The 25168-nt window shown below is 43.5% G+C and overlaps 1 protein-coding gene and 1 long non-coding RNA gene across 3 annotated transcripts; one reads left to right on the plus strand and one right to left on the minus strand.

Annotated features, from left to right (window-relative positions):
• Positions 1-6968: 6968 nt before the first annotated feature.
• LOC122688441 lies at positions 6969-13159 on the plus strand. Its single transcript, XR_006339459.1, has 3 exons — positions 6969-7090; positions 10225-10282; positions 13056-13159. It is a non-coding gene; the product is annotated as an uncharacterized LOC122688441 (long non-coding RNA).
• A 7056-nt stretch (positions 13160-20215) lies between these two features.
• Positions 20216-23737, minus strand: LOC122688300 (keratinocyte differentiation associated protein). Of its 2 annotated transcripts, XM_043894212.1 has the most exons (6): positions 23605-23737; positions 22273-22311; positions 22136-22177; positions 21914-21958; positions 21065-21112; positions 20216-20372 (listed from the first exon to the last, which is right to left on the minus strand). In XM_043894212.1, exons 1-6 carry the CDS (start codon positions 23689-23691, stop codon positions 20334-20336), a joined length of 300 nt encoding a protein of 99 aa, XP_043750147.1. In that variant the 5' UTR covers positions 23692-23737; the 3' UTR covers positions 20216-20333. The 2 variants fall into 2 exon arrangements, with proteins under 2 accessions (XP_043750147.1, XP_043750153.1); XM_043894218.1 differs by lacking the exon at positions 22136-22177.
• Between the last annotated feature and the right edge of the window lie 1431 nt (positions 23738-25168).

The raw sequence follows: 25168 nt of genomic DNA on the forward strand, positions 1-25168 counted from the left end.
TAAGTTCCTTTACCTTTCTCACAATTATTCTAAAATTTCACCCACTGCACTAGGCACTTGGTTTCTTTCAAGCTGCAAAATAATATCCTTCGGTTTGGGGAAATTCTCTTAAAACATTTTGTGATTATTTCCTTGCCTTCATTTTCTCTTTTCTCTTTCTAGAACTCCTATTATTTGGGGGGATTTTGGACCTCTTAGCCTGGCCCACTAATTTTTCCTTCTCCTCCATATTCCTTCATTCCATCTTTTTTTTCATCTCTCCATCTTTTTGCCTTACTTTCCATGAGATTTCCTCAAGTTTATCTCTCAGACTTTCTGTTTCCTTTTGCTATCACTTTTCATATCCAAGGACTCTCTTTTATTCTTGACTTTATTCCTGACTTTTATTCTTGACTTTTTATTTCTGACTTTTATTTATCCACTCTGATCTCTTTAAGATATTTTCATCTCCCTGTTCCAAGTTACTTTTTAAAGTGCTGGCCTCAATCTTTTATGTCAGAAGTTGTCATCATACATCTGGCAATCCTTGATTGTCTGCTCATCTTGAAGAGAAAGAAGGAGACTAACATTTTTGAGATATAAAAAAAGTATATAAAAATAATGTTGTCTAGGCAGAAAAGAAAAAGAAAAAAGGTTGCTTTAAAGGCAGAAAAGAAAAAAAAATGAATGAAAACATGGCAAAATCTCCCTAAGTGTTGAATCTGGGTGATGGATGAGATTCTATTGTACTATTCCCTCTACTTTTGATTATATTTGAAAATATTCACAATAAAAATGCAGTTATTGGCAGAATTAAGTTCCTTGATGTCTTCTGTTCTGAGGGCTTCAGTTCCTTGCTGGCCATGGGCTGGAGGTCTCCATCAGTTTCTTACCTCTCTGAAGGACAGCTGGCCTCTACCAGAGCAAGCAAGAAAGCATGAGAGGACAAGAAGGAAGCCAGTCTTTTTTATAAACTTGACCTTCAAATTGATCTTCCATTATTTTTTCTCAGCTCATTTTGAAAGGGGAAGTGAATTATACAAGAGTGTGAATACAAGGAGGTGGGGTCACTGGGGCTGTCTTGGAGGCTGCCTTCCGTAGGTACTAGGTAATGAGTGGAAGCTGTGAACACATGAGTCAGGCTTCACTGGAGGGTGATTCAGCTGGGTCATTTAGTTAGGGAACTTGTGACGTCAATTTCTTCTTGGGCTGATCAAATTTTCCAGGAAAGATTCTTCTAATCTCCTGCCTGGAAGGTGAAAGTCAGATTGCCAGAAATTTAGGATTCAAATGGAAAGACAGGTGAGCGGTCTCAATATGTACCATTCCTTTAATCTCTGATGTACTTCATGTTGCTCCCTCTTCCTACTGTCTCTGATGCCCCACATCCCAAGGACTCTCTGTGCTCTCCTCTCCAGAGAATAAAACTTCAGTCTTTCCCTGTGTGGGGGGCAGCTGCCTTGCATCAAAAAACTGGGGAAGAGATCTGGGGGTTCTTTTCAAATAAACTTTCAGCTGAGCTTCCTTATGTTAGCTTGTCCTTCATCCCCAGAGGCACCGCTTCCCGCCAGTTTGTGAGCTTTCCGTGGGCTCAGCAGTAGAAGCTTGGTTGAGTCTTGGCTTTTCCCACTGCTGGTTTGGGATTCAACTTTTCATAGGTCTGACAAATCAGTTACCAGTTACGGGTGGCATTAGTGGTAAAGAATCAGCCTGCCAATGCAGGAGACACAAGAGATTCAGTTTCAGTCCCGGAGTTAGGAAGATTCCCTGGAAGAGGAAATGGCAACTCACTCCAGTATTCTTGCCTGGAAAATTCAATGGGCAGAGGAACCTGGTGGGCTACAGTCCCTGGGGTCGCAAAGAGTTGGACATGACTGAGCACACTGTCATTCATCTGCTTTCCAGCTTCCAAAATTCTGGCAGCGTTGCACCTTCCTTTCTTCTCCCTGTTCTCCTAAGTCTAGTGCCTTTCAAAAAGATCTCTTTATTGTCACTATGGTGTGATCTCAGGAAGGAACCGATGGAAACATGGGTATTCAATCTACCATCAGCAAGTATTTCTTTTTATTATTGTTATTTGTTTGTTTACTTGTTTGTTACCTGTCTTCCCCTCTTGATTGTGGGTTCCAGGATAACTTGTTTTGTTCACCTGCACATCCCCAGCATCCAGAACCATTCTTGACATAGGTGGGTGTTCAACAAATGACCGAATCAATTTTCTGGAGAAGGAAACTTGCTACTCACTCTCAACATGGTGGTAGCAGAGCCACCAGGTCTCTTGACTTTTTATCGTGTGTTCTTCTTGTCACGGGGTGGGTGATTTTGCAGACTAAGGATATGTAACAGGTTATAAGGTGCTTTACATGTTACAGAGTGCTTTCAGAATCTTACCTCATTTGATCCCAACACCAGTCCGTGGACCAGATAAGAAGCAAATTATTATTGGCCCTAATACAGTTGTGACTCTTGCCGAGAACTACCCTATGCCAAAGAAATCACCAACCTTGTTCCTGATCTTTGACCCCATGTTGCTGTCATTGGTCTGGCCCCTCCTGCCATTTTGTTTGCAAATAAGACTCTTAAGGCTTGGCACTTCCCAAGGAAATAGTTCTCAAGAATCCAAAACAAGTTGTTTCACAAAGAGGAAAACAGGTACAGATGTGGGTAAGTAACCCAAGGGCCTTTGAGCAAACAGAATGTCTGAGTTTTGTGACATGGCTGGAGCAGAGAAAGGAGAAAAGTGGGACTATTGGAATTAGTAGAGAATAGAGAAAAGATTGGTACTGGGGTGGGAGTAGGGAGTTAGATGCTCAAAGGAGAGAGAAAAAGTCCCAGAATGTAAAAGCAGTATGTGTATGGTGGGAGAGTGGTGGGAAGAGAATAACCATCTACCAGTAGACTCTTTAAAAAAAAAAAAAAGAAAGAAAGGTGGTGGGAGTGAAAGGAGATGAAAAGAAAAACCATATTACAATGATAAAGCCAGTTACAAAATACCCTAGACAGCCAATTCTATAAAACATGACATCACTATCTTGGGATCTAAGACTGGCTTAGCCTCTAGACAGTCTGAATGCTGCCTGAGGCTCCCCAGGGAAAAGTGAAAGTAGAAGCCATGGCCCCCTTAAGGGAGACAAGATGCAACTTCAGACAAGTTCCAAAGGCACAGGTCAGAGAGATAAAAGGCTATGAGGTCTCACACTTTCCTTGTGCTACTTGCTGTCTTCTCTTGGACTCTGCCTGCCACCTCCTGGGTAGACAAGGTTACTACCTGCCTCCAAAACCTGGGCAAACTCCGGGAGATAGCAGAGGACAGGAAAGCCTGGCATGCTGCAGTCCTGGCCTCTGTTACTCACATGCAGCCAGGAATCTCTCAGAAGCAGAAACTTAAGGATGAGGAGTTAACAAGGGGTCCACCTCCTTAACACCGCATCAAATCTTGATGAGTTGTGGCGTGACAAAAGGCTCAAGACATCTTTTAAAAAAAATTATTTTATATTTACTTATTTTGGCTGCACCGGCTCTTCTCTCGCTGCGTTGCGATGAGCAGGGGCTACTCTCTAGTTGCGGTGCTCGGGCTTCTCATCGTGGTGGCTTCTCTTGTTGCAGAGCATGGGCTCTTAGGGCATGGGCTTCAGCAGTTGTGGAGCATGGGCTCAATGGTTGCAATTCCCAGGGTCTAGAGCATAAGCTCAATTGCTGTGGTGCATGGACTTAGCTGTTTCCCCCGCTTGTGGGATCTTCTCAGACCAGAGATCGAATCAGTGTCCAGAGGCTTAACACATCTTACTAAATTACAAAAACAGATGCAGGATCAATTGCACAATGATAGATGGTAACTAGACCTTTGGTGGTGATCACTTTGCTGTGTATACAGATGTCAAATTATAATAGTATACACTGGAAATTTATATAATGGTATATACCAATTTTACCTCGACTTAAAGAAGGGAAATAAAACTTTCTTTTTTAAAAAAATGTTTTATTATTTATTTATTTGTCTGTACTGGGTGTGGCATACAAACTCTTAGTTTCAGCATGTGGGATCTAATTCCCTGACCAGGGATCAAAACCTGCGGCCCTTTCATTGGGAGCACAGAGTCTTAGCCACTGGACCACCAGAGAAGTCTCGGGAAATTAAAACTTTCTAAAGTGAAGAAGAAAGGAAGGAAGGAAGAGACAATTGCAAAAGAGCATTAAAAAAGATAGGAATTAAAGCTCTCCAAAAGCATAAAGAAAACAGTATCATCCATTATGTTATTAATAAAATAAGTATATATAACAGTAGCAGCTAAGTGTCCCAAGACCTTGATACCCACTGTGGCCTAGCAGTCACAGTGCTAATTCCTCTGCACTCACTCTTTAGCAACTCCTTCCCAAACCACAATGTCAGTACTGCGATGGCTTTTGTTTTTACAAAAAGGGAAACTGGATTTTAGATTGATAAATCACTTGCCCAATATCTCATAGCAAAGTGGCAGAGGTAGGACTAGAAGCCAGGTCTGTGTGACTCTGGAGCCTGAACTCTCAGCCATCAAGTTTTATCCTGCCTCTCAAAGAAGAGCAGAACATTTGTGCATACAGGCACAAAAATCTGAAATCAGGAAAGGCTATGCAACAACCAGCAGTGGTTCCTTAGGGAGTTGGGGAAGGGTCAGCTTTCATCTGCTACTTTACATAATTCTGTACTGTTTGCATTTTCCCAATGAGCACATATGTGCTCCCCAAACACACACACAGAAGAAAAGTCAAATTACTCTAGCATTTAGGCCTCGTTTACTGAGCAGTTGCTATGTACTATGTCCCATGCTAAGCACTTCATATTCAAAACTCACCGACTCCTCACAGCTGTGTCTGGAGGGAGGATATTATTGTTAAACCCTCTTACAGATGAAGAACCTGAAGTTCGGAGATATGGATTGATCTTGCAAATGTTGCATAGCAATGCAGGGACTCTGCTCATGTCTGACTGGTTTCAGAGCCTGCTTTTACCTGCTCCGGAGTGCTGATTGAGCAATAATGATCATGATGATAATAACAGCAGTTTAAGTGCTTACCGTAGGCCAGACCTGTGCTTTCTGTTCAAGATCTCATCAAATCTCCATGGCAACCCCCATTTTACATATGGGAAAACTGAGGCTCAGCAGAGAATAAGTCACTTACTTGCCCAGAACCACCCAGCAGAATTGGAACTAGAATTCAAATCATCATACATGGCACTGGCATCCACCCAGTTGCTCAAACCAAAAACTCAGTAGTTATCCTTGACTCTTTCTAGTCTCTCCTTTTTCTCCATGTCTAGTCCATTGGTTCCAGTTGGTTCCAGCTTCCAAAATACGTACTCACTTCTCACTAACCAGCTTCTGCAGCACCAGTGGAAGTTACCTCCATCTCCCATCTGAGCCACTGCAAAAGATTGCTCACTGATCGCAAGGCTTCCATTTCTGCCTCAAGTCCCATCCCATCCACTCTCTACACTGCAGTCAGAGTGCTGTTGCTAAATATCCTCTCATGCATCCTTTCTCAGGATCTTAGAGGAGAAATTAAGCCCTGCAGAGAATGGTATGAGTGAGTGTTTTCTCAGTTTTCCAAAGGGTGATACTGGCTAATACCATTCTTTTGTTAATACAATAGGAAATGACCTAATTCACAACATGCAATGGATGCCTTAGAGTGTCAGGGCTTGATTCTCTGCAAGAACTGGGTGGAGGTGGCCACAAAAGTTCCCTGTCACACTTCAATGATCACAGCCTTTGGGGCCCTTGTAACCTGCCAGCCACCACACCTCCACTGTGCAGGCTCATTTTCTACTTTTTCCTGAGCACAAGAGCTTATTTTTGTTCCCTAACTATAGAACCCTCATTCTTACTTCAAGGTTTTTACAGAGTCTGTTCCATCTGCCTGGAACTCCTGCCCCCAGGCCTTTATGGCCAGCTCCTTTGTAAATCATTCTGGTCTCAGCTCAGATGCTACCAGCTCATAGAGACTCCCTGACTCTTTAATTAAAGAGACACTGCCAATTCCTGCTGTTCCACTGCCCCATTTTGTTTCTTTTCCAGTGTGTATTTATCATCACCTGAAACTGTCTTCTTCCTGTGTTCACTTACCTATTGAGTGTCTCCCCAGTTAGAGCTGAGCACTCCAGGGCAGTTCTATTTCTTCATGGTTACATACTCAATAACCAAGAGAAAACTTTTCACAGGGAAGCAATATGTTTCAAAGTGTGTTTAGAGAACTTGTTAGTCACTCAGTTGTGTCCACCTCCTAGAGACCCCATGGACTGTATCCCACCATAGAATTCTCCAGGCAAGAATACTGGAGTGGGTTGCCATTTCCTTCTCCAGGGGATCTTCCCGACCTAGGAATTAAATCCTGGTCTCCTGCATTTCAGGCAGATTCTTTACTATCTGAGCCACCAGGGAAGCCCTTAGAAAATTTATCAGACATTTATGGTTTGCCAGTCACTGGGCTAAAAGCTTTGCAATGTTTCCTTCTATTAACTCCAGCACTGTGTGACAGAAATACAATGTAAGCCATTTTTAATTGTTAATAGCCACATTATAAGAAGTAAAAAAAAAAAAAAAAATTAACATTAACAATATATTTTATTTAACTCAACATGTTCAAAATATATTACCTCAGCATGTTATTGTTTTTAAAACAGAGAAATATTATGGCTTTATTTATTTATTTATTTATTTTTGGTACTCCTTTTCCATCCTTCCATTCTGCCTTCTGGGTTCTGAAGATCTCAGCTCTTGCCTCAAAATTTGGGGATTCGAAAGTTCACACTTCAAAACTGGGCCTCAGTGTCCCTCAAACTGTGTCTCAGCTTTCCTGCCTTTTCCGTACCTCTCTCAGTGTGCCAATGCCCTTCAAGTGAGAAATGGGGATGCGGTCAGAAGCTTAAAAGTCAGAAACAGGTGTGGTAAATGGTCAGCATCAGGGTCTTAACCGGAAGTGGGCTGGAAAGAGCAGAGGAAGGGGCGCCAGAGTCCTTTTCTTGACGCTTGGCATCCTGCCCTGGCCGTGGAGCTGGGGCAGCCAGAAGAGGAGTTAGCATTGGTGTTCGAAGCCAAGTCAGAACTGGACATTGATTTTTCCACTGGGAATAGTAAGAACTGTAAATTTGGGCCCGGAGGGGAGGAGGGTTTATTCCTGGGCAGGTTCTTTGCAGGGAGGGAGCTGGACTGGGCTTCTCTCAGATCAGGAGAGAACTTGGGAGGTTTCTCTGGGGTATGATTGGTTGGTGAGCACTGGTACTCAGTCGTGTCCAACTCTTTGCGACCCCGTGGACTGTAGCCCACCAGGCTCTTCTGTCTGAGGAATTTTCCAGGCAAGAATATTTGAGTGGGTAGCCATTCCCTTCCCCAGGGGATCTTCCGGACCTGGGATGTCTCTTGCTTCTCCTGAACTGGCAGGCAGATTCTTTACCACTAGCGCCACCTGGGAAGCCCTCCTCTGGGGTGTATTGAAAAATGAATCAAAGCCAAAGTAAAATGTGTTTCCAAAATCATGCCATGTCATAAAGATTTACATTGAATGAGCTATACAATACGAAAATACATCCTGAACAGTATGATAGGCAGACGATTTGATTTATGAGAAATAACAAGGTGGCCTGGTAATGGGACACTATTTTTAAGTTGTATGGTGAATAGACCTTGGTTTCTTAATCTAGTCAGCCTGTCTCTGTAACTCTGAATAATCTGATTTAGAGGTAATTTAAGGAGTCAAAAGTTCGTTTTCCTGGCTCCTGCTTACATAGGGGAGGAGCCCCAGATGTTCTGTTAGGAATTAATGAGGAAGATTATCCCAATTATAAGGGGGATCTGTCATAATCAAAAGTCTTGAGGGATCTTTTCATCAGGTCACCAACTCTAGATGGACGTTGATCCCTGGTGCTACACTAGGAAAGAGTATGATGAGGAGTGTTATGTGTAGGAAGAGAGGTTTGTCATGGTGGGGTCTGAGCTGAGAGGGGAGGAAGGTTTCTGGTTGAGATGATCACAGTGACCCATGACAACACATTTTTTAAGGCATGCAGAGAATCACATGAGAGGCACCGGGGGACTTTTTTTGGGGGGCTGTGCCAAGTCTTAGTTGCCACACTCTGGCTCTTCAGTCTTCATTATGGCACATGGGATTTTTAGTTGCAGCATGCACAATATTTAGCTGTGTCATGCAAAGTCTTAGTTGTGACATGTAGAGTCTAGTTCCCTGACCAGGGATTGAACCTGGGCCCCTTGCATTGGGAGCGTGGAATTGTAACCACTGGACCACGAGGGAAGTCCTAGCACTGGGGATTATTAAGGTGGGTTTCCTCACCTGTTAGAGAGAGAGTGAAAGAATAGTATTTAGGGAGGTTCATGCTGTGGGAGGTGTTGAGGCCTTTACAGTAGGGCCAGGATGGTGTGGGGCCTTGGAGAGGGAGTTCTCAGAAGGAATGTGTGAAGAGAAGTAATTGTTTGGCAGACTCAGAAGGAGGCTTGATTGTGCATAATCAGATGAAAGCTTAGGCATGGACAAGGAGACTGGTCCTTCATTCAATTCACAAGTGTTTATTGAGTACTTTCTCTGTGCCAGGCACTTTGTGAGAGGGATACAATGGGAAGCAAAAGAGTTCCTGTCTTCATGGGACTGACCTTCTTCTAGCTCTATCTAAGAAATAGAATATGAGCCACATATGTAATTTAAAAGTTTCCAATAGCCACACTTTGAAAAAGTAAGACAAGTGAAATAAATATTAATATATTTTCTGTAACCAAAGATATCGAAAATATTCAACATATAAAGTCAAAATATTAGTGAAATATTTATATTCTTTTTTCTTGTTTGTAATGTCTTTAAAATTCAATGTGTGTGTTTTACATTGCCCCATATCTCAGGACTAGTCACATTTCAAGGGCTCCATAGTCACATGTGGACAGTGGATAGCTGTATTGGAGAGTGCAGTGAGTATTATAAAGATTGTAAAAATTAATAGAGATGTTTCTGGTAGTGATAAATGCTATAACAAAATATGTAGCAGAATTGAAAGATCAAAAGGGCATGTGATGGCTGATTCATGTCAATGTATGACAAAACCCACTACAATATTGTGAAGTAATTAGCCTCCAACTAATAAAAATAAATGGAAAAAAAAATAGCATCAGTCTAAATAAACAATTGTAATTAAAAAAAAAAAAGGCATATGACCCTCTAAGTGAGGTGATCAGACTGGAAAGGTCTCACAGAGAGGTGTTATCTCAAGAAAGTTGAATGAAGTGAGGGAGCAAGAGAAGTGGGGAATGAGTCATGTGGTAGAGGGAGCAGTTAGGCCAGTCTGGAGGAGCTCCAGAGGGGCTAGGTGGCTGGATCAGAGTGAGAAGGGAAATCGGGGAGGTAGGAGATGAGGCCCCTTGTAAAGTCCATAGGGTTTATTCTGAAAGTAATGGGGAATCATTGAAGAGTCAAAATTGGAAAGATGACATGATCTGGTTTAACGTAAGAGAAGGAGCTTACAGGGCTCCTGGGAGGTGACTGTGTATCCATGATGATGCAGGGTCTGGTAGGAGGGCAGACGTGATAGCGGTCAGCTGCAGTAGGGGGCGCTGAGGAACACTGCTCCAGGCGCCAGTCTGGGAGACTCGGGTTCATATGAGGAATGGGAGGGGTTTGTTAGTGGGAGAGGGCTGGGGGCTTTTTGTTTGTTTGGATTGTCATTGGTTTTGGGGAGGAGCACCCAGGAATGTTGTCATAGGTTTATCTGTTGGGCGTCAGGAATTGCAGTGGGAGTCTTAATAGGAGGATAGTTGTCAAGGGTGGCATGTTGTCAAGGGTGGCGTGTTCACGTCTCAGAAGCATCTGAAGATATTTCATCTGTCAAAGTTCTTGGACTGCCTCCCACAGTGCCATTGTTGTAGGGGGTTGTAATGAAGGAAACCAGTATGTAAAACCACTGTATTTAGGAGATGGCTTGAGGAGTATGGGGTCAGCCACAGAACTCCTTCATGGCTGAATGGCTTTGGGCAGATTGAAATTAATGTGTCTTTATTGTTGTTTTATAATATTTTATTATGAAATATCCCAAACATACATAAAAATATGAGAAACTGTACTAACAAAGCCTGATGTACATGTCCCTCAGCTTCATCCATCTTAACCTTTTGACCTACTTGCTTCAGTCTTGTTTTAATATCTAAAACATTATAGACAGAGTTGAAGCCTGATTGGACCTTTCTTGATCCTATTTTCTTCTATTCCCAGAGGTAACAGAATCCTCAAGTGAGTGAAAATCCTTTCCACCAGTATTGGCACTTTCACCGTAAGTAGATGTACCCATAAACATATAATATTGCTTTGCATGTTTTTAGGCTTTATATTAATGGTTTCACGCTACAGGTATTATTTTGCAACTTGCATTTTTCTTTTTCTTGTCAATATTTATTTAACAAAAGGCTTTATATTTTGATTTTTCCCTTCTGAATTAGTTTCTTTACTTATTTGTATTACCCCTCCCCACGCAAGATGTACACAGTGATAGTTTTTATGGTTAGAACATGTTCCGGATTTTTTTAGACAATAAAGTTTCCTCAATCAATGGTCCCTTGTTTGCGTTGCTGAAACTCAGCCTCTGCTCACCAGTGCCAAGTAGAAATGCAGAGACAGAGTTTTGGATGAAGTAGAAAAAAGTAGCTTTTATTGCTTTGCCAGGCAAAGGGGGCCACAGAGGGCTAAAGCCCTGAAGACCATGTGACTCACCCTGGAGGGGGTGCTAAGGAATTTTCTAGTGTTCAGGGAGCAGGGTGTGATCAGCTCATGGACTGCTTGAGCTCATTGGTTGACATTAAGGTGAAGTTTCAAGCGTCATCAACCTTCTGGTTTCAACCAGTCTAGGGTCTATGGTCTTGTGGTCAGCAGTTTTCATCTGGAGGGAGTCTGCTTCCTGTAAAAACAACTTAGGATTTTGTGTCAGGCCTTTATCTGTATCTTTCAGGGAACTGGGAGTTGGTAATTCTGTTATGTGGCAGAGTTACAGTCTAAATTGTTACCAGTTCCTTAGCCCAACAACTGTTCTTTGTTTCTACATCTTCACTTTTCCCAAACATTAACTCTTGCGTCAGCATTTTACTTCAAAAGACAAGGATACCAGGGCTTGTACACAGTGTCACTTGGATTGCCTAATATCTTTTTTCTTCTCTATTTTGAAAGTTCACCTCAAGAAAGTCTGTTTCTTCTTGAATTCATCTCTAAATGTACATTTACTCCTGATTGATTATTTATAGACTAGCCCCATGGACTGTGATTCAGCCTCATAAAGTCAACTGGGGAGAAAAAAAGTCAATTGGGTTCCTTTTGATTTTCAAATAACATAACATAAGACCATGGCCAAGATCCTAGAAGAGAAATAGCAAAGGTAATACTATAACAAATTTGATCTAGCAGTATGTTTTGGATTTGCATTTGAATGTGAGGATGTCTGGCAGTCTGAAAATTAGTGTAGTAATAACAATAAAAAAAATTTTCAAATTATAGCTGTTGTATAAGTTTATTATCTTCTAGATCTGCACTGGCCAGAATGGTAGCCCCTACCCACATGTAGTTCCTGATCATTTGAAATGTGACCAGTGCCACATGTTGAAAAGATAATATTTAGGGGCTTCCCTGGTGGCTCAGTGGTGAAGAATCTGCCTGCCAGTGCAGGATACACGGGTTCAATCCCTGGTTCAGGAAGATTCCACATGCTGCAGAACAGCCAAGCCCATGCACCACAGCTATTGAGTCTGTGCTCAAGAGTCCGGGAACCACAACTACTGAGCCCAGTGAGCCACAACTACTGAAGCCTACACGCCCTAGAGCCTGTGCCCCACAGTAAGAGAAACCATGAGAAACCCGTGCCCTGCAAGTAGGGAGGAGCCGCCGCTCACCGCAACTAGAGGGAAACCCTCTCAGCAGCGAAGACCCAGCACAGCCTAAATAAATAAAATTGTTTAAAAAAAGAAAAGATAATCTTTTGGAGGTATAAGGGTAAATAAAATATATTATTTAGCACCTTGCATTTTTCAGTTAACAACTGTTTAGCCTCAGCCTGGTTGATTTATGTATTTCTATCTCATTTTCACTCCTGGATACCTACCGTTCGACCAGATGAACATACCGTACTTTATGCATTTGTTCTCTTGTTGATGGACATTTCGGTGATTTCCACTGTTGAGCTATCATGAGCATTGCTGCTGTGAGAATCTTGATACCCGCCTCTTCGCCTAGAGGTGCACATTTCTCGTGTATACTAGGACAGCAGTTGCTGGCGTGCACGGGATGCATCCACAACTTTGTACTTCAGTCCTGGTTTCATCATTCAGGAGTCTGACGAGAAACTTTACTGACAGCAAGTTAAACCCAGCCATGATTTACCCCTTTGAGTTTTATTTTCCTGTGTATAAAGCAGACTCGATCATAGTACCCACTTCATTGAATTGCAAGAATTAAATAAGATCATGAACGTAAAGTACTAACACAATATCTTACATGCGGTAGGTGCTCTCTTTGTGTCTCGTTGACAGGAAATTAAAATCATTAAAAGCTCTAAGGCTTTGGAGTCTAACAGAAAGTGTTAGTTGCTCAGTCACGTCCGACTCTTTGCAACCCTGTGGACTATAGCCCTCCAGGCTCCTTTGTCTGTGAAATTCTCTAGGCAGGAATACTGAAGTGGGTTGCTATTTCCTTCTCCTGGAGATCTTCCCAACACAGGAATTGAACCCCCGTCTCCTGCATTGCAGGCAGATTCTTTACCATCTGAGCCACCAGGAAGGGAATCTAACAGAACCTGGGATCAAAGCGTGGCTTTGCTGCTTCCTCTCTGGGTGCCTTTGGGAAAGTCACATCACCTCTCTGAGCAGCAGTTTCCTCATCTGTTAGGAAAGAGCAAATGTGTGCTGTTGTGAATGCTAGCTCTCTAACTGTGTCTGGGTCATGAGCTGACTGGCATTACAGAGCATAATGATAACAGCTACCCTTTGTTAATATGAATGTTAGGCTAATATTTATTGAGTGTTTCTTAACTCCTGTGAAGTACTGATATTATTCTCACTTTACAGATGATGAGACTGAGGCCCCAGCAGGTGGCCACCCAGAGGTCACATGGTTTGTGAAGTGTGTGTGTGTGCTCAGTCACTCAGTTGTGTCTGACTCCACTACGGCATGGACTATAGACCACCAGGCTTCTCTGTTTATGGAACTTTCCAGGCAAGAATACTGGAATGGGTTGCCATTTCCTACTCCAGGGGATCTTCCTGACCCAAGCATGGAATTCGCATCTCTTGTGTCTCCTGCATTGGCAGGTGGATTCTTTACCGCTGTGCCACCTGGGAAGCCCTTGAAACAAGGTCTGACTGATTTTATTATTATTTTTTTTTTTATTATTTTTTTTTTTTAATTTTTTTTTTAATTTTTTTATTAGTTGGAGGCTAATTACTTCACAACATTTCAGTGGGTTTTGTCATACATTGATATGAATCAGCCATAGATTTACACTTATTCCCCATCCCGATCCCCCCTCCCGGTCTGACTGATTTTAAAGCATGTGTTCTAATCACCAGGTTACAAGCCTTAAATGCCTCCAGCAGCTGCCCATCATACTCACCAGTGATTTCTAAACATTTTTTATGAAAGGAAGCATTTTGTCTGGGAAAATCTTATTTAGAACCCCAGTCTGTAAAGCAAGTGAATGTTGTTCAACTCCAGTTAAAGTGAGAGGAACGTCATAGGTCCATGCCAGTTTAATTCTGGCTCTGTTTAGGCTGTGTGAGCTGAAACAAATTACTCATCTCTCTGAGATTCAGTCTCTTCATTTGCGAGATGGGGATAATGATACCAACCTAATAGCTTTGTTATGTGGATCAACTGAGATAATATATGCAAAACACTTGGCATGAAACCTGGCTTGTGATAAGAACCAAATTAGAGTGGCTGTTGTTGCAGTTGTGGCTGTTTGTTGCAGGAATCTCTTCACTGACCCCGGAATGAAGTGGAAATTCCTCAGCCTTGTATTCACGGCCCTCCATCATCTGACCCAACCTGCATTTCCAGCCTTCAGCACCTACACTGTATTACAACAACCCCAATCCAGTGTCCTGCGCTACCAGTTCTGCATTTATGCTCTGACCACTGGCGGAATCCTCCATGGTCCTCCTCCTTGCTCCAAAAGTACACTTTTAAAAAATACTAATGAACCTGTTTGCAGGACAGAAATAGAGACACAGACGTAGAGGATTGATTTGTGGACACAGTTGGGGGAGGAGAGGGTGCGATGAATTAAGAGAGTAACATTGACATATTTACAGTCCCATGTGTAAAATAGATAGCCAGTGGGAAGCTGCTGTATATCACAGCAGCTCAACTCAGTGCTCTGTGATGACCTCCCGGTGGGAAGGGGTGTGTGTGGGAGGGAGGCTCCGGAGGGAGGGGATATACGCATACATAAAGCTGATTTACATTGTTGTACAGGGAAAGTCCCTTTCCTATAATGTTTTCCTTGAAGAAACATGGGAAATTCCAAGAGATTTTGTTGATTTCCTCTCCCTGGAATCCTTTACCGGCTTCTTCTATACTTCTTTTTTCCTGCAGACTGGTAGGTAGAGCTACAATGGATGCTAGAGTTTTAATTTGATTTGAAGTTGACTGTTGGCAAGAATACTTCATAGATGGTGATCTGTCTCTCCTCTTGAATCAGGCCTCCTCATCTTTCTTGTAGTATTTGGATAGATCCATGAGTCCACAGATTGTCAGCCTGATCCAGCCTTCTCAAGTTCCCTGCCAGTGTTTCACCTGATGGTTTCAGCAGTCACTGATGCTAGCCTAGACCCATTATTTTATTAAGTTTTGCAAAATGGTGATATTATAATTCTGTTAATCCTTCTGCATTTATTAGCTTCAAATTCTTGTGTAAAGAAAAACTGTTTGCCCAGAGGTACATTTCCTACAGGAAAGAGAATAAATGCTTGGTTCATTCCCTTTGTTTAGCGGTTTTCAGAATAATGAATTTGGTTCCCAAGCAGCCTCTAAAGGTAACAAATGAGTTTGTTGGTCTTTTTTAATCCTATTATGAATTCTTCAATGCCTAGCTCCAAAGTTATTTCCCCTAGTTTTTTTACCCTGAATGAAAAGAAATTTCTCCCTTCTGAATTTAAGCACATCTTTTCTAACGGTATCCAGGGCTTTCTACCACTTTCTTCTTTATCTTCCACTGGATTAGAAGCTCCTTGACAGCATTCTACACAGCACTTAACATAATGCCTCAGGCAGTGTTTCTCAGACTTCACAGTGCCTTAATTTGAATCCTTTCGGGAGCTGCAGTGGAGAGGGGAGCAGAGTCTTTGTTAAAATGCATGCATATTCTGATTCACTGGCTCTGGGATGGGCTGAAATTCTGCCTCCTCACAAGTGCCAAGTGTTGCCAATGCTGCTGGTCCAAGGAGCACACTTTGAGTAGCAAAAGGGTATGGTGAAGTGCTCAGGGCTGGTGCATTGGGATGACCCAGGGGATGGGATGGGGAGGGAGGTGGGAGGGGGGTTCAGGATGGGGAACACATGTAAATCCATGGCTGATTCATGTCAATGTATGGCAAAAACCACTACAATATTGTAATTAGCCTCCAACTAATAAAAATAATTGGGGGGAAAAAAAGGGTATGGTGAATGTATGGGAAATTTCATTCACTCAGTAAGAAGTGCTTATTCAGACTAGTTCATGAGCTAGGCCCTAATACCTTAAAATGCAGAAGGTTTTTTGGTGGATTTATTTGTTTTATTAGAGTTTTTTTTTAATTTATCTTTTTGAATATATAATAGTACATATGGTAAAAAAAATTTTTTTTTAATTTTTCATAAAATCCAGAAGGGTACCCAGTGAAAGTACATCAGCCCCCAGAGATGATCACTGTTACTTCTTGAGTTTTATTCTAGAAGTACTTTATGCATGCCTGCATGCTGAGTCATTTCAGTTGTGTCCAATTCTGTGAGACCCTATGGGCTGCAGCCTGCCAGGCTCCTCTGTCTGTGGGATTCTCCAGGCAAGAATACTGAAGTGGGTTGCTGTGCCCTCTTCCCAGGGATCTTCTTGACCCAGGGATCAAACCCTGCAGATGTCTCTTGCATCTGTCTTCACTGGCAGGTGGGTTCTTCACCACTCGTGCCACCTGGGAAGTCCTACTTTATACATACAAGAGCTACCATCCTTTTTTTTTAACATTCTGTTCCCTGCTCTGCCACTTTCTTTTTCCATTTTACTATATCTTAGAGATTATTCTATATTTCAACATATATTTCTGCATCCTATTAATGAGTAGCATAATGTCCACACAGAATGCATTTGTTGTTTCTATGAAATGTAGAGTGAAATGGCTTAGCTTCTTCCTTATCCTACACATTCCCCAGAGAGAACAGGTATCTTGTTTTCTGTTCTTTGAATCCTCTGAATTATCTCACCCATGTTGGTCCATCTTTGGCAATTTCATTTGATCTAGAGTACATACATCACGCATTTACAAAAGCATGTCTGCATTTTTTTTTCCCTTCAGAGTCCAATCTTCCTAGATTCATAAACTGTTTATTAACTCTGTAACCCCTCAGCACTCACAGATTAGTGTTGTGTTAATAAAATATTGAGTTGTCCAAAAAGTTCGTTCGGATTTTTCCGTGCCATCCTTGGGAAACCTTGAACGAACTTTTCGGTCAACTTAATGTTACTGTGCAATACTAAATACATAAATGTGTGTTATTGGTGGGGTTCAGTACGCCCTATCCCCAAATACACTGCCTTAGCATATTGACTATTTCAAGCTGAAGAAATCCAAGAAAATAGATGCAGGAAGGACTCTCTGACCTTCCCTAGAAGCAGGTCACAAGACCCTCATGTGTGAAGTGCCCTCCCTCCACCCAACGGAAAAGATCATGCTTGCCTCCAAGATGGAGGGACCCCCAAGAGGAATATTACTGAACACACCTAAGTTTCCCCAGTTTACTGAGCTCATATCCCATTTGTCCTATCCCATTTCACCATGACTTCCCACTCTTCATCAAACCTAGCACAAAAACAGACAAACCTGACTTCTTCAGGCCTTCACTTATTTGTGAAGGCTCCCATGTCACATAAAACTTACACTAGATAAATTTGTATGCTTTTCTTCTGTTAACGTGTCTTTTGTTACAGAGACCCAGTCAAGAACCTGGAAGAGTAGAAGGAAAAGATTTATTTTTCCTCCCCTCCAATATATTTAAGGAAAAAATAAAAACATTAATAATAGAAGCCTCTGTCACTTCCTACTGCCTCCATGTATACCTTCCCTGTCACATGATGGTCTCTCTACCTACGAGATAACTACTATCCTGAATTTTGCATTAATCATTCTCCAGTATTCCTTTCTCAGTGGTTCTCAAGCCATTAGAATCACCTAAAGAGCTTGTTTAAATATGAATTTCTGGGTTCTACCCCCAGTTTCTAATATAGTAGATCTGGGGCGAGGCCCAAGAATTTGTGCTTCTTGTAAATTCTCATGTGGTGCGGATGCTACTGATCCCAGGCCTACACTTTGAGAACTACTTTATCTCAAAGAGACTCCTGCCTTCTACATAATGACAATTTGTCTCCTTCCCTAAAACCTACTCAATAAATATAGCTTAAGGACTTCCCCTTCTTCTTCCCCTACTCCATTTCCTATCACCCAATTTGTGAGTGTTCCATCTTTGCTAAGTATTTTAATTGACTGTGGCATTTGACCAGTTTTCCATTTTTTCTTTTCCATTAATGATCCTGTTTATAAGTTGCTTCTTGTTTGTGTGTGTATGTCAACTAGAAGAACAGGTATAAGCAACATTTACATGTCTTACTCATCTAGACTTTAAGCTCCTTGGAAGCAGGAACCAAGTGAAGGTGTTCAGAACATGCCATGTTAAAATATCCTGCTTTGATGATTAATTATTGATTATTTTTGAGCTGAGGACACTTATTAAATAGCAGATAACAGGAAGGGCTCTCTGACATCCCCCATACACACCTGAAAGCGAGTTGTAAATTTTTCCTTGAGAAAGATACCCTCCCTGTACCAGGAAGAGACGAACATTCTTATCATCAGAGATTGGGAGTTGACTCCAGTCTGTATAAACAAACATACTAAAATAACCCTTATCTTCCACCAGTTCCCTTCACATACTTCCCAGTCACTGTCCCACGATTTATTGTCCCTAGTACAAGCCACTGTGCTTTGTCACATCCCCACAATTTATCATTGTTTTTGTGAAAGTTGTGTACCATATAATCTTTAAGACCTCACGAGTTTGGGTTTTCATTTTCCATCTGAAGATACCTGTGTGTATGTAAAAACAAATTAAATGTATCTGCCTTTCTCCTGTTAACCTGTCTCATGTCCATTTAATTATTAGGCCAGCCACAGAACTTAAGAGTATAGAGGGAAGTTCTTCCTCCCCACGACACAAGCTTAATTTCCCTTTGTAGTCTACTTCTTCAAGTAAACTACAGGCCACAGTTTGCAAGTTCTGTGCAAAAGGCAATGTAAATAAGTGAAATTTGCCACGTGGAACTTAGCTGAGACCATGTCCTATGTAAAGACAGCAGCTGTTACTTGGATTTAAGCCAACTGAGGGTCCCTTGTTGTCTCGTTTTCCCAGTTTCCAAGAGACACCAGAAATAACCCCAACTAATTCAACAGTTTAAGTACATACAGCAGCCACACAGAGCACAGATTCCAGACAGAGTATGTCTGCAGGAACCGAAACTGAATCCATTCCATACTTCTAGACCTTTGCGGTAAATGGGTGGATGGATGGATGGGTGGGTGGGTGGGAGGGTGGGTGAGTGAGTAAGCGAGTAAACAATGAATCTGGGTCTTTACCACAGTTCCCAAGGTTGTAGGGGAGGGGAGTGGAGAAAACAAGCAGTTGTTGAGGACCTATTTTCCTGGCCCTGTGCAGAGGGTTTTACATACCTTATCTCATTTGACCTTCATAACAACACCTCAAGATAGTTATTAATCATTCTTGTTTATTTCCACACTCATTTCACAGAAAAAGAAAGGAGGCTTAAAATGGCCCAGGGTCACACCACTCGTTTTCTTTATTTATAACCTACCTAATTTTTTTTTTACTTTTATTTGCATTTATTTTTTGCGACATTTATTCCTGGGCCATAAGTTTTTGTTTCTGCAGTTTCTTATGGGATATCTTTTTCTTCTGTGCAACCTCCTCTTCTGGTTTAAGAACAATCTGTTCTTTTTCAGTAAGGATCCTGTGGGGTTTTCTGGGTCAAGTGAATAACGCACCATTTTTAGGTGTCACCTCAGGCTTCCCTGATGACTCAGGCGGTAAATCGCCTGCCTGCAATGCGGGAGACCTGGGTTCGATCCCTGGGTTGGGAGGAGAAGGAAATGGCAACCCACTCCAGTACTCTTGCCTGGAAAATCCCATGGATGGAGGAGCGTGGTAGGCTACAGTCCATGGGGTTGCAAAGAGTCAGACACGACTGAGCGACTTCACTTTCACTTTCAGGCTGCTTACTGGAAAAGTTATAACCTCCCTAATTTTTAAGAAGGGATTTCAGATGGACTGTCATGATTCAAGCTGGGTCCTGAGCCTGGAATCCCAGATAGCTCTGTTATACCAAAACACCACCACCAGAGGACTCAGGTTCTCAGAAGGCAGGTCAGGCAGGGTGCCAGATGTTCAGGGGGCAGCTTAGTTTCCTTGGGGATCTTACCAAGCCACTCATCACTTCATGCTCCTCAAGGATGTCAGCCAATGCTAAGGAGCTAAGACACAGGGTGTCTCTTGCCAGCCTGATATGCCCTTCCCACTTCATCCTGTCTCACTACTTACTACCCTCTCTACTTACTCTGTGTGTGTATGTGTGTGCACACGCACACTCAGTCATGTCCAACTCTTTGAGACCCCAGGGACTATAGCCTGCCAGGCTTCTCTGTCCAAGGGATTCTCCAGGCAAGAATACTGGAGTGGGTTGCCATGCGCTCTTCCAGGAGATCTTCCCGACCCAGGGATCGAACCCACATCTTCAGCATCTCCTGCCTTGGCAGACGGGTTCTTTACCACTAGCGTCACCTGGGAAGCCCTTCTACTTACTATCCTCTCAGAAGTTAGAATTTCTGCCTACCAGCCTTGGATCCCACAACATCTTAATTCCTTTTCAGAGCCCAGTAAGATAAAGACAGAGATGCAGATGCCAGAGCTGTTTGTTTGGAAAACGTTTTATTGGAGTTACTGAAGCAGCAAAGGGTGATCATAGGATGGTGATCAGTAGCCCACTCTTTTTCAGTGGCATCAGCAGCGCTGGGTCTCAAAGGGGCAGGTCACTGGGCATCAGGAGTTGCACTCCTTAGTCCTTTCAGCTGAGAGAGAGAGAGGCTACAGTCAGATTGGAGACCCTGGGGCACAGGGAGCCAGGGTCCTAAGAAAGCCCAGGATAGGGTGGGGTTCTGACAGAGAGGACTCACTGCCCTGGTCTAAGTTCCTATTCTCCTCTGCGTTATAGTGGCTGCAATTTCCCTTAGACTTATTTTGTTGTTGTTGTTGTTGTTTAAATTTTTATTGGAAGATAGTTGGTTTACAATGTTGTATTAGTTTCAGGTGTACTGCAAAGTGAATCTGTTTTACATATACATATATGCACTCTTTTTTTAGATTCTTTTCCCATATAGACCATTATAGAGTATTAAGTAGGGTTCCCTGTGCTATACAGTAGGTCTTTATTAGCTACCTATTTTATTTGTAGTAGTGTGTATATGTTAGTCCCAATCTTTGTAGTAGTGTGTATATGTTAGTCCCCTCCCTTACCCTCTGCCAAGCATAAGTTTATTTTCTACATCAGTAACTCTATTTTTGTTTTGTAGATAAGTTCATTGGTAGCCATTTTTTAGATATCACATATAAGTGATATCATGTGATATTTGTCTTTGTCTGACTTAGCTTTGGTCAGAAGAACGTTTAGCCCGCGTTCACTTTCCTTACTCTCCTGCTCAGATCCTCTGCTTTTTCCTTCACCCCCAGCCTCCTTTCTCTCCTAATACCCACCTCCTCTTACCTTAGGAAAGGCATCCCAGTTGAGGAAAGGAAGTTTCCTTTTGATAGACTAAGACAGAAAAAGAGAATGAGAGTGATGTTTTACAGGTCAGGTGAACATGGATCAGTAAGCTCTTGTTGAAGAGTTCTCTAAAGTGGTGATGGTGTCATTGTCTTATAAATACAGTAAGAATGAATATTTTCTGAGTCTGTACGCTGTGCTTGGCTTGTACAGACTACTTTACAGGCATGATTTCATTTGGTCTTTGCAAATCTTTTGATTTCAGTACTGACATCATACCCACTTCACAGATGAGGAAACTGAGGCTCAGAGCACTGAAGACATTTGCATGAGGGCACATAGTATGTGAGGGATCACGCACCACAGGCTCTACTTTTGGTTCTGCCACGGACTTAGTCTTCTTTTTTTTTTTAATATTTCTTTTTATTTAGTTATTTGACTGTGCTGGGTCTTAGTTGTGGCATGTGGGATCTAGTTCCCTGACCAAGGATCAAACCCAGGCCCCCTGCATTATCCACTGTACCACCAGGGAGGTTCTTGGCTTTAGCCTTCTAAATTTAGGTAAGTCACTCAACTTAGGACCTCATTTTCTTCCTGGAGGATGAGGGGATTTGAATAAACCCTTGACTGATTAACTTCTTACTTTTCAGGGATTGTCTTTGTGGGTCATGTTAGGAAAACAAGGTGTGGCCAAGACAGCCTCCCAGGGAAACTTTCTTCAGCTGGGTAGCATTCCAGCGGGACAGCTACTCCCTCCTGGAACCCAGGAAAGCACCAAAAGGGCTAGACCAGGGTGTGTTGCCCCATCCGGAAAAACAATCAGGAGAGAAAGGGCGCCCCAGCTCTTACCTCGAAGAGAGCGTGCCAGTTCAGGAATTCATCGTTCTTTAAAGCCTTTGCAGAGAGAGAAAGAGACCAGAAGAGGGTCACTTCCAGGGAAGGACAGAGCTTAGCCCCTGACCCTCTGGGAAGAGTGAGGGACCGAGGAAACCCTGCAAGCTCTCCGCCCAGGCATCAATCTCCTTGAGGATGGGGGTGTTTGTGGAGGCCGCTCTAGAGAATGAAACTTACTGATCGCAACTTGTCAATGTTCAGGAACTGGGCATTAAAGGCCTAGGCAAAGAAGCAGGGTGTTAAGAAAGTTACTGAAGAACATTGAAGAGATAGGGGACAAACTCATAGTCAGATGGGGAAAACAGATGGTTTACCTCGGGTCCTGCCGCATAATTACCAATGGTGGTTTCTTCCTGGAAAGTGAAGAAGAGAAAGGGGCTAAATGATCACCTGATGGCAAAGGGGTTCCATCAGGGGAAGGGGTTCCCCAAAACCTCTCTGCCCCTTGCCGCCCTCCACAGGCCAGGCCCATTCTCCATCCCGGGGGGCCTCAGTTAACCCGCTCCGTCCCAGTATAGTGGTGGACGGTAGACAGACGTACAGGTGACAAGAAGGGGATTGGAGGGTGGCATGTGGGAGACAGAGAGTTCGGAGCCCAAGCCCACATCCCCTGTAGGCAGCAGGAGGAGAGGGTGGAGAAAAGAGGACTCCTCCCAAGAAAAACTAGCTTGTGTGGTTCTGCGGTTGACTCGGGGTGTTCCTGAGACACCCCCACTTAACCCACAAAGCTGGGCGCGGGAGATTAGCAGGCAGGTGGGACCCCTTTCTGAGGAGCCCTGCCTGTCTTTAATTGATGGAGGTTGGATTGCTCTGTGACTTGATTGCCACCAGAGTCCCCGTCTCCGTCTCTCTACTCCAGCTGGTAGCCAGCCCCCATCCCCGGACCTCAGTGCTCCAGCCTGTCACCCTCCCCAACTCAGCTGCCCGGCTTCATCCCCCGCTTATTCCTTCCTTCCCACAACAGAGGTCACAAACAGTAGCCCACAGGCTAGACCCTAATGTTGACATCGCATCGTAATTTGGCTTGTTTGCTTTTCAATTTGAATTAAACATTTTTAATTAGTGAGAGCTCATAAATCAGATTTCCAGGTTCTCTGGAAAATTTTTCAACTCCGGCCACACTGGCTACCTTTTCCCACTTAGCAGCAGGCAGGTGGCATACAGACTGTCCCTTTTGAGATGGGGCAAGATCACGCCACCTCCCCTGAAGCTCCACCAAGCCCTCTTGCTCCCCAGTCACTTGCTCCCATCCTACGCAGTGGAGTCTGTGCCCTGTTGTTAACTTTCATATCCAGCATTCTCCCCTGACAGTGGGATAAGGTGAGAAGAGAGGGACCTCAGGAGTTTTCCTGAGGTCTAAAAAAGTTGTGGGTGAACCCAGACCACCAGCCTCAGCCCCTGTCCCCTCTCAGGATGTCCAGCCTCCACCCCACACTTGACCATCCTTTGCAAGAAACATAAGCCTTTCTGCCCCTTCCCACGAATGCTTTGTCTCCTCCCTCCCGTCTTCCCTTCCTCAGAGCCCCAGCTGCTCCTTCAGCCCCTGGGAACGCCCAAAGATAAGAGCCGCTTCTCTAGTGACTGATGGAGGGTAAAGAAACTGAGGAGTAAATCAGCTAATAAGAGAAGCCAGGTGACACGCTCACCTCAGAGCTGGCCAGGGCTGCCCCCTGAGCAGAGTGGAGCGCCAGGACAGAGAGAAGAACGACAGCGGGAAGAACGGGGATCTTCATGATGTCAACTTTGGGGTGCTCTGAGGCAAGGCAACCCAAGGCTTGCCCTTTATATTCCCAGGGAGGCAGATCTGAGCAGAACTGGGGTCCCCACCCCACTGACTCACCTCCAGATCCTATTGCCCACCCCTGGGGCTCTGGGAAGGGGAGGTGTGGACTGTTCCCCACTTACCTTGGATTTCTCAATTCACATACTGCCCCGGGCACTCGAAAGGTGAGCCAGCAATGGGGTTCTTCATGCAAACAGAGCTGAGATGGAGACAGGTTGGACCTGTCCCTCCAAGAGATTGGCAGTGGCACCCAAGCAATCTATCCTTTCGTCTTTGTCTCCTTTCCTTGTAGCTCTTGGTTCCTCTCTTATAATTCAGGCTTTTTCCCACCGTATCCAATTCTGTCTAAACTCCCTACACTGTCACTGAAGGCCTACCAGGCTCTGGCCTCAACCCACCTTTCTAACTTTTCCTTCCTTTTACTCCCTTTGAACATACCTCATGTTCTGGCCAAACTGAACTCCTTACCAAAGATACCCTTTTACTCCCTCCTCCAAGCAGCTGCCCATGCTAACTTATGCCTAAAATGCCCTTCTCTCCACTTTTGTTCTCAGAACCCAGCACCCATCTTAAATAAAGCTTCCCCGATATCTCTCATCATCTGTTATCCCTGACTCCAAAACTTTTCCCTCCGTCCTCAGAACTGCCACAGCAGTTCATTTGTATCCTCTGGCATTGCACCTAGAGTCACTTGTGTCCTTCCCTCTTGGACTGTCAAGTTCCTTGAGGTCAAGGACTATATCTTGATCACCTTTATATCCCCCAGCACCGCGCCTTAGAATGGAGGGGGTCTACAGATGCTAGATTAAGCATTTTAGAATTTAAGCATCCTTCCACCAAGTTGTCCGCTTTCTTCCTTTAGGGCTGGACCCATTATCCAGCTGTCCGTCTTTTACTCTTGGCTCTTCAGAGAGGTAACTCTCTTGAGCTAAGACAAAGAACTGAGAAACACAGGAACACAGAAACAAGTCTTAGAGTTACCCAGTTGGAGATGGGCTTTAGGTCCTAAACTTTGAGTGCCTACACCATCTTGCTGAGCTGATTCTGTTCCCCACCCCACTCCCCCAGCCTGGGAGTTGTATCATCTCAAAGCAACAAACCACCCTCATCAAGCAGCCTTCTCTGCAGCGAGGTTCAGGCAGCCCAACCGGTTCCTGATGTAACAGGGAGGTGCTGGAATGAAGCACCAGGCGCTGCCTGGACAAGGCAAGATCTTCTTTTAAGAGTGGACTCTTGGGACTTCCCTAGTGGTCCAGCGGTTAAAACTGCATCTTCCAGTGCAGCGGGTGTGGGTTTGATCCTGGTCTGAGAGCTATGATCCCACAAACCTTGTGGCCAAAAAACCAGAACATAAACAATAGAAGCAATATTGTAACAAATTCAATAAAAACTTTAAAAATGGCCGATATTAAAAAAAAAACCCTTTA

This window comes from Cervus elaphus, chromosome 4 (assembly GCF_910594005.1).
Source record: "Cervus elaphus chromosome 4, mCerEla1.1, whole genome shotgun sequence".
Classification (NCBI taxonomy): Eukaryota; Metazoa; Chordata; class Mammalia; order Artiodactyla; family Cervidae; genus Cervus; species Cervus elaphus.